General features: G+C 43.7%; 1 protein-coding gene across 1 annotated transcript in view; it reads right to left on the reverse strand.

The window, feature by feature from the left end:
- Nucleotides 1–3,665: 3,665 nt before the first annotated feature.
- Nucleotides 3,666–10,047, reverse strand: part of scube1 (signal peptide, CUB domain, EGF-like 1) — a 106,872-nt gene continuing 100,490 nt past the window's right edge. Inside the window, exons 16-22 of the mRNA XM_062518519.1 lie at nt 8,935–9,096; nt 8,382–8,549; nt 7,237–7,398; nt 6,603–6,800; nt 5,781–5,933; nt 5,558–5,637; nt 3,666–5,306 (exon numbers count right to left, since the gene is read on the reverse strand). Coding sequence (XP_062374503.1) covers nt 5,154–5,306; nt 5,558–5,637; nt 5,781–5,933; nt 6,603–6,800; nt 7,237–7,398; nt 8,382–8,549; nt 8,935–9,096 — 1,076 coding nt within the window. The 3' untranslated portion in view covers nt 3,666–5,153. The remainder of the gene's footprint in view (nt 5,307–5,557; nt 5,638–5,780; nt 5,934–6,602; nt 6,801–7,236; nt 7,399–8,381; nt 8,550–8,934; nt 9,097–10,047) is intronic.

Below are 10,047 nucleotides of genomic sequence, written 5' to 3' on the forward strand. Positions count from 1 at the left end.
ACGGACTAATCAGAGACATTGTGTTTAGGCTACAATGCTGTTGAGGCCGTGAGGAACCGCTCATCCTTGTTTGGTTAATGCGGTATTCTGTAATGACGATGATTATTCCCTCTAGGACATTTCCTTTATAGGCTATGCCTCAGTCCAGCACGCCATTAGTTACTGCTGTAAAAATTGGTGTCTACATTAAATTACCTTATGCTTACTCCAAAATCTCCTCAGTTGAAAGTGTGACTGATTACAGTCTGATCGTGAGTAAATATTAATCTCATGATTAATTAATAATACGCATACAACGTTGTACATCATATCACATAAATTTAACTTTCAACACTGCCTACACAAACACAAACACTTCCACACACACACACAGACCAAGTGCAACAGCTCCAGTTTTCGTATGATTTATTATTAAAGTGAGACCTTAACAATAGTTTCTTTTTTCCTTTATTGACACTCTCTGCCACTTGTTTGTGGGGGGAATGGGAGAATGGGGATGACACACACACACACACACACACACACACACACACACACACACACACACACACACACACACACACACACACACACACACACACCACATGGCCGACTGACGTTTTATCTTTAGTTGTTTCCTCTACATGAACATCATAAAATGCATTGGTGTGGAAAGCATTAGTATACACAGTCATCTATACAGTGGGCCTCTCTCTCTCTCTTTCTTCTCCTATTCTCTATCCCTCCTTCTCTTTCACACTTCTGAATAACAAAACGATGAAAACAATGTTTGGGAGAGTCGAGTGACACTCTCATTCCTTTACAACTTGTTTCCCCTCTAACATGGTAGATATTAATTTACTATTTAAAATAAAAAGGAACAAACAAACAAACAAACAAACAAAAAAAACAGATGCCAACATTTTTACATCATTTACACATTAGTAATGATAAAGCTTAGAAAGTCACCAGCAGCAACCTTAATTGTTCCTCTCAGCTTAAAGGGCGCTAACGGAACAACCGCTATCTATGTCTTTGTTTGTCATTTTCTCTCTCTGTCTGTTCTTCTCTGTGTGCGCATGGTTCATCTCTGAATGCTGTGTAGGAATTACACGCTAGGGTGTTTGTTACAGTACATGTGTGTGTGTGTGCGTGTGTGTGTGTGTGCGTACGTGCATGTGTGTGTGTGCCTGTGTGCGTGCGTGTGTGTAAGTGTGTGTGTGTGTAAGGGGCCTATTCTGAATTGGCTTCTTTTCAATAATACATCTCATACATTCTTGATCCATTGTCAGAGTACAAAGAGATATGGATAGTCATTCTTTCCCAAACAGACATAATCAAATGCACAAAAAAACCCTCAATGAAACTCAACATAAACACACCAACAAAATCAAAACAAAAGACAACAGAAAAACACAAACAAAACCAACAGACAGATGGACAGACAGCCACACAGCGTGACAGTCCAGGTGCTATGGAAGCTTCTGCATGCGTCTTCGTATGAAGAGGCCGTAGTTATGTTTTGCATAACCAGGTGAGGGAGCTGACAACGGGGGGATCAGCGGGTTGTGTGTGTGTGTGTGTGTGTGTGTGTGTGTGTGTGTGTGTGTGTGTGTGTGTGGTGGGGGGGGGGGGGATTCAGAGGAGTGTGGCGGGTCTTCTTTATGAACGAGGCACCTGTTTGCTGTTAGTCTGCTACTCTTTGGTTTTGGGATGGAGGGTCCTTTTCACTCTTCCTCTAATTCTATCTCTCTTTCTCTCTGTCTGTTTCTCTCTCTCTCTCTCTCTCTCTCTCTCTCTCTTTCTCTCTGTTTCTCAGGCTGAATACTGGGCAGTGTGGAGTTTACACAGTCCCCACTGAGACACTAGTGGAGGCAGAGCTAGCTGCAGGAATGCTTGCAATAATAAGTGCTTATTTGAACAGAAAAAAAAAAAATGAAAAAGCAGAAAAAAATATTGTCGAAAAAAAATAAATAAAAATTGAGATGGCCTTTCCATGATATTTCACCACCATTTCACTGAATCACTTTTCAGCATGTTCTCTCTCCTCTCTCTCTCTCTCCCTCTCTCTCACTCACTCACTCACTCCTGTCCAGTCCAAAAACACCTCAAGAGGAATGGACAGACCACTGGAGGATGCCTTTATTGTTAACAGGGTTTGGGGGGTTCTTTCAAGCTTAGCTCATGGATGTGTCATCTGTATTTTTAAGGGACTGCTCACGCTCCTTGGTAAGGCCAAGACATACTTCTCTCCCTCCCTGGGGGATAGTGTTATCTGCCTCCTAAATGAATCGCCAAAACACACACACACACACACACACACACACACACACACACACACACACCGTAGTGTGTGTGTGTGTGTGTTCCGTAGTGCCACAACCTCTGTGTTTTTAATCACACGATGCCTGGGGGGAGAGTTCAAGCAGCCTGGAGAGGAGTTTTTCATGCGCTCAAGCAAATATGCGGGGAGGTGAAGAATGTTAAAAGGGATATTGAGACAACATTAAATAATGCTCTCCAGAGGAAAATGAAAACTATGTAGGAAATCTCTCCGAGTGCCGTCTTCTCTAATGCAGCTTGAGTTTGTTATTTTTTTTTTATTTTAATTTTTTTTTGCAACTGGATTATCGCAGATCTACCAGGTCAACAAAAAAGGACTACAACACCTATTCTGGCTTCTTTCTACACATAGTATATCTTTTTCTCCTCTATCTGAAATCTCTCTCTCTCTCTCTCTCTCTCTCTCTCTCTCTCTCTCTCTCTCTCTCTCTCTCTCTCTTTCTTTGGGTGATATACATCAACTAATGCAAAACTTCAAAAGTCATCAATGAACCACTCCTAACCTAGCCCACAGTTATCTCATACATGTGCATATACACTATAGTCTAAATCTCTCTCTAGCACACACACACCACATAAACAACACACACGCACGCCCCCACGCACGCACGAACGCACACACACACACACACACACACACACACACACACACACACACACACACACACTCAGAAACACACTCGCAAAAAATCCCATTAAATACATTCTAAGAATAAGTGTATTTACTGTATGTAGCATTACTTGTTAGTTAACTATATATTTATAAACCTCTTGACTCCATTCTATCCACCACAGCCCTGAATCCTTGTACCTTTTTATTCCATCATACAATAGTAATAGGGTTTATTACAGGTTTGGCTGATTACAGTTCAGCAGTGGGGGGGGGGGGGGGGGGGACTAAAAAGATATGGGAGATCGCATGATATATAGTCTGGAGTCGATAGTCGTAAGCCAACAGGAGGATGTCATGACGAGGCCGTGACAGCTGTCGTTGTGCCCAGCACAAAGCCGTTCCATACAAGGTTAGAGTTTAGTTCTTGTGGGACTATGGGAACTCTCTTCAATCAGAGTCCAGGACTTGTGCCTCATTTCTAATGTGATTACACAGCCACAAGTACTCCCATCAGTAATGCGTCCAGGTCAAGAACGTCTGCCCTCTTGAAAATGGAACTCTGCTCTCAAGAAAAACAAAGGCTAAAGACACACAGAGCGTCTAGTCTACCCTCATAAACTCCACTGGATTGCAAATACTCTGGGCAAAGGTGACCATGTTCTTGAGACAAGCAAGCAAACGAAACAAAACAAAAATAAATCTCCATTGCAAACAAACAATAACAGACTACAATGTCCACTGACCATCCAACATTCAGTGCCATACTCTAGCTTCTCATCCTCGCTAAATGAAAAGATTGGACTGGATATAAATCTAGTTTGGACTAACTGTATACGTGGATACATGGAAGAAAGCTTGCACTTTGTGCCATCATATGAGAAACTTTAAACTAAAAGTCTTTCTTTCTCTCTGGCAGCTAACAAGCTAGCTTGCTGTACAGGAAAATGGTGCAAATTCAAAACTGGCACTATATTCCACTGCTGACATATACTGTATATATATATATACAGTATATATGTATATATATATCTTCCCTTCAATTGACGATCATTCATACAAAAGTTCACAAAAGATTACAGAGGTAATTTTCACTCTCAGGACTGAGTGATTCAGAGGTGAGGAAAAAGGGAGGATGCACAGATTATGTATTTCTTTCTTTCTTTCTGATTTTTATTTCTCTTTCTTTATGTCCTTCCTTCTATACTTGTTTCTTTCTGTCAAGGAATTCAATACTGAGTACCGTGAAAATATGGGTAGTTCTTTTTTCTTCTTTTTTTTCTTTCAAACCAACAAAACGAAGATGAAACATTTCTATACAACACAAACATAAGGAAAAACTTAGAATTTCTTTCTACAGTTTACAATATAAAATTCAAGTGCAATTGAAGTTCCAAATATTAGTTACATAACATACATTTCTATCGTAACCTCTGTTACTTGCAGGTAGTTTTTTTTTCTTATCTTGTTATATAGTTTAAAATCTACTATATAGACTTTCGCTTTCTTTGTCTTTCATAATGTGAGCACATCACAAGCTGAATTAGTTCAGGGTCTCATAAAAGGTTCATTTTATCCATCTTACAATGGCTGAAAAACTTTTAAGTGCACCAAACATTTTACATCCTCTATTTCTTGTGCACAACAGGGGCCATAGGAAGAAAATCAAAGAAAAAAATAGCCGGCAAGATATATTGTATGTGAACATGAATGTACGAGCATACCTTAGATATGCAGTAATAAATTCATACATATTCACGTACACACACACACACGCACACACCAAACACGGACACACGCGCGCACGCACACACACACACACACACACGCACATGCACGCATACACACAAATACATTCACAGACACATCTGCGCACACACACACACACACACACACACACACACACTTATATCAAACATCCATGATGTGGGGTTTGCTAGTACTAGCACATATAAATATCTTAAAAATGATAAAACAAATAAATGAAATCAAATAAAACAAACGAAAACAAAGACGAACTTATCAAAAAAAAAAAAAAAGAGTTTAAAGTCGAAACAAGGACTTTAAATGTCTAGGGGTGTTCAGTCTTTTTCCTTTACATATCATGTGGAATTGTGGAAGCTACAGCTAGCGAGCAGAAACAATAGGGGGCAGAAGAGAGCATGAAAGGGCCACACTTAGATGTGCGGGGCGGTTCAAGGACCTTAGGTGATCTGGGGACCTATTTGTACGGCCGGAGGAACCTTGACACCTTGGAGCGGAGGAACTTGATGAAAGAACGCGGGAACATTTCTTTGGACTCCTGAACGGTGTACTTGAAGTAGTTGTGGGGGTGAGCCAGCACATCGAACAGCGCCTTGATTAGTTTTTTGTCCTGCGGGAGGAAGGAAATACCAGACGTGGGTCACATGCTTGGATGAGTTCGCTGTAACCAAGCCCTGACAAGGAAACTTGCTCTCGCAATCACGACTAAGACGGTCTGATTAAAATGAAGTCATTCTGAATACAAACAATAAAATCCATGGCTGGGCTCATAAGGGAGAGGCGTAACTCGTTTGTCACATTATTATCAAATGTCATCACTAATTGGTGCACGATAGCGCTGCTTATTGAGAGGAGACTCACTTTCAGTATCTCCTGATGATTCTCTGAGGCGTAGAGTCGACCGTCACGGACAATGTCCTCGATAAGTTGCTGGTAGTCCTCTAAAAAAACACAACAGGGTTAATGTGAATAAAACATACACATGTTTATTTTGTTTCCTTGTTTGTTTGTTTGTTGTTTGTTTATGTGGCGGGTACACAAAAGTAGATGCTTTTAAGTTTTGTGTCTGGGAGTAAAGTCTGACCATCGTAGGTCACGTAGGGCACTTGGAAGCCTTTGCCGCTGTTGCCCTCATTGGACTTGAACTGGATCCACAGCTTACGGGAGCGCGAGGTGAAGGCGATGGGCCTCTCGTACGTCTGGCACGTCTCATAGGTGGTGATAGAGGTGGGCAGGGCTGGAGGCGAAAGGGAGGGGTTTACTGCATATAGACGCTTTGTAGGCTACTGCATAAAAAAACATTCCTAAAGCCTACCTTACACTGACAGACTTTGACCAGATTTGGGAAAGATTCTTGAAAGATAGTTTTGAGTAAAGCTACAATGAGGGGCATTAGTTAAAACATTACAATCTTTCAAGAATCTTTCCCAAATCTTGTCAGAGTCTGCCAGTGTAAGGTAGGCTTAAGGCGTTCCTAAGACAATCCCGGTGGCACTGACAAACATTTTAAAGTCAACATTTAGTCGAGCGCTAATTACGCTAAAGTCTGATTTATTTGCATTTCAGCCTTGATTTTGAACGTTTCAACCAGAAATCTTCTATGAACAGATCGAATGGGCCTATACTGGAAGGATGCCTGCTGAAAATGTTCTTTCAACCTTTTTGTCCTTTTGGATGACAGTGTGACATATTTCCATAAATACTTAAACTGGACTGAACACGGATCCCCAGTGTGAGTAATGAAAATGTCCTATCTCAGTTGAAGACATACTGTACTTATGTTCTTAGTTTTCATTGTTAATTCTGAAGAAAGGCATTCACTGAGAGCCTCACATACAGTACAGAAAATGTAAACAAAAGAGGTAACTGAAACACTTGATTGACAGATTGTCTAAGGTCATCGTACCGCTCTTCCTCATGACAAGGACATCTCCGCACTCATCCTCGATGGGAAGGAAGATCTCGGGCACGACGATGAGGATGCGTCTCTTGTTGGGCGGGTTGATCGTCCAGATACAGTCCACGTTGGACGGGTAGTCGCCGGGGTAGTTGGGAGACTCGATGTAGCCCATAAGCTCCCCCAGTTCTCCACCACACATCTGATCTGAGGAGACCCAACGAGAGAGAGAAAGAGAGAGTGACCACTCCTGAAAGACTCACTGTGCAACCTCACCATCTTTTTTTTTTTTTTTTTAAAGTATATTTTTTGGGCATGTTTGTCTTTATTTGGACAGGACAGTGAAGATAGTCAGGAAGTGAGTGGGAGAAGGAGAGATGGGGTGAAATTGGGACATGACCCAGGTCGGACTCGAACCAGGGTCTCTGTGGGTGCTCGGACCCGATCATGGTATGGAGGCTGTAGCCTGTTGCGCCACACAGTGCCCCCCAACCTCACCACCATCTTAACAGAGAATTATCATTCGATATGAGGTCAAAATTGTACTTTCCTTTATTCTCAAGTGTTCGTCTGGACTCTTTTCAGGTTGTCTTCGCACACAGTAAGCACACACATATGAACTCTATCTGAAGTTCTGTCTTACTTTTGCAGTGGGACACGTTGGTGGCGCCATCAAAGTCAGTGGTGGTGTTGCCAGGGCAGTTGATGCAGTAGTTCTGGCCGAACTCGGACTGGTAGGTCCCCACTGGGCAGCGGATGCAGCGATGCGTTGTGGAGTTGTAATGGTGTCCAGGAGCACAGTGAACTGATACACATACAGATGAGAGAAGCATTTCAGAATCAGAATCAGCTTTGTGGGCCAGGTTTGCGTAAACAAACTCCGTTAACACTCCGGTTAATCCTTGAATTTCCCCTAGGGGATCTATCTATCTATTTATCTATTTATCTATTTACAGTATCTATTTATCTATCTGTCTATCTATCTATCTACTGTATCTATCTATCTATCTATCTATCATCCGGTTAATCTTTGCTTTCAAACACAGATGAGAGGAGCATTTCAAAACATGGCACTCGCACCAGTGGTCACTGGACTACCATAATTTCCCTACTATTAGCCGTGGCTTATACACTGATTTTCCTACATTTCTTCAGCTACGATGTTATCACTCGGGGGCAGTTAATGTGGTATTAATATGGTTTTGTTTCTTTTACCTTGCATAAAACACCGTCTTGCGGCTTATACACAATGCGGCAGGAAATGACTGCAGAGTAACTTGATCAGTGAGGTGGATAACTGAGGTGGTCTTAACTGTGATGGTATTTAACTCACCGAATTACTTCAGTGGACAAAAGGGCCATCTAATTCTGCCATACAATGTGTTTGTTTCCGTGACAACCTACAGTCAATCAAGTCAAATACCAACTGAAATGTTTTATTGTGTTCCTAGCCACTTGTGTCAATGATTATTTGGACTACTCTAGTGGAGGAACTGACCACCTAATTAAACATACAGTATGGTGTTTCTTGCTGTTGCAGTCATGAACGTACAATTGAGTGTGTTTAGCCTCATCCATTCAGCACAAATCACAAAATGGCAGCGCATTAGAAGACATTTACAGAGAGGTGGGTGACCAAATATAGTGAACCAGCCCAGGCCAGTGCTATATAATAATGAGACAAGGACACTGTGAAGTATCTCATGTTAACTTGCTTTACTACATAAACCAGGAACCTAACCAGTTGACTTATGGGTATTGTAGTCTACAGTAGTCAGCTTCTCCTACCTTTGGCCTCACAGTCTTTAAAGGACGTGCTGCCCGCGTGCTTGGTCATGAGGCCGCCCCCGCAGAGGAAGCACAGCACTCGGCCCGGCTCCGGCTGGAAGGAGCCCAGGGCACACTGCTGGCATGGCCGGAACCCGTCCACAGAGAAATGCCCGGGAGGACACTGGCCTAATGGGGAGAGAGTGGGCACAGAGTGGGCACAGAGTGGGCATACTGGAGGGCAGGAGAAGAGGAGCTGAGCTCGAAAATCAGCATACAGTACATACAGTACAGCATACATAGACACATACATCATCACAAAAGTGAAGTCGCTGTCAGCACACACACACACACACACACACACGCACGCACGCATGCATGCACATACAGGCACATACACAGCAATATATCCCAGCAATAACCAACACACAGAGAAACAGAAACACACACTCAAACACAGTAACACACACACACACACACACACACACACACATACACACACACACACACACACAAACACCCATGCATACATACATACATAGCAATATATCCTACAACATGAACACCCACTCACCCCCACACTCGGAGACGTTCTTGGCGCCGGCGATGCCCTGTCCCTCCGTGCTGGGGCACGGCTCACAGGACAGCTGGCCCTCCGTGTCCTGGTAGGTGCCCGGCGGGCACTGAACACACTGCTCCTGCCCCCCGCTGTAGAACGTCCCCACACCACAGCTGACTGGGGGAGCCACCACACAGGGCAGTCAGTAAGTATACCAACAACAACAGCAACAACAACAAAAACAAAAACAAATGGCATTTATCAAAGAACAGGGTAGAGTGGAGGAGGAGTGGAGAGAGAGAGAACAGGGTAGAGTGGTGGAGGAGTGGAGAGAGAGAATAGGGTAGAGTGGAGGAGGAGAGGAGAGAGAGAACAGGGTAGAGTGGAGGAGGAGTGGAGAGAGAGAGAACAGGGTAGAGTGGTGGAGGAGTGGAGAGAGAGAGAGAACAGGGTAGAGTGGTGGAGGAGAGGAGAGAGAGAACAGGGTAGAGTGGTGGAGGAGTGGAGAGAGAGAGAGAACAGGGTAGAGTGGTGGAGGAGTGGAGAGAGAGAGAACAGGGTAGAGTGGTGGAGGAGTGGAGAGAGAGAGAGAACAGGGTAGAGTGGTGGAGGAGTGGAGAGAGAGAGAGAACAGGGTAGAGTGGTGGAGGAGTGGAGAGAGAGAACAGGGTAGAGTGGAGGAGTGGAGAGAGAGAGAGAACAGGGTAAAGTGGTGGAGGAGAGGAGAGAGAGAATAGGGTAGAGTGGAGGAGGAGTGGAGAGAGAGAGAGAACAGGGTAAAGTGGTGGAGGAGTGGAGAGAGAGAGAACAGGGTAAAGTGGAGGAGGAGTGGAGAGAGAGAGAGAACAGGGTAAAGTGGTGGAGGAGAGGAGAGAGAGAGAACAGGGTAAAGTGGTGGAGGAGTGGAGAGAGAGAGAACAGGGTAGAGTGGTGGAGGAGTGGAGAGAGAGAGAACAGGGTAGAGTGGAGGAGGAGTGGAGAGAGAGAACAGGATAAAGTGGTGGAGGAGTGGAGAGAGAGAACAGGGTAAAGTGGTGGAGGAGGGTACTGCACTAGAGGGCGCTGTGTCGTACAACATAGATGTAGCGAGATGGGTCAAAGCGTTTTCTCAGCCAGAGAAAGAAACAG

This window comes from Sardina pilchardus, chromosome 17, assembly GCF_963854185.1.
Source record: "Sardina pilchardus chromosome 17, fSarPil1.1, whole genome shotgun sequence".
Taxonomy (NCBI): Eukaryota; Metazoa; Chordata; class Actinopteri; order Clupeiformes; family Clupeidae; genus Sardina; species Sardina pilchardus.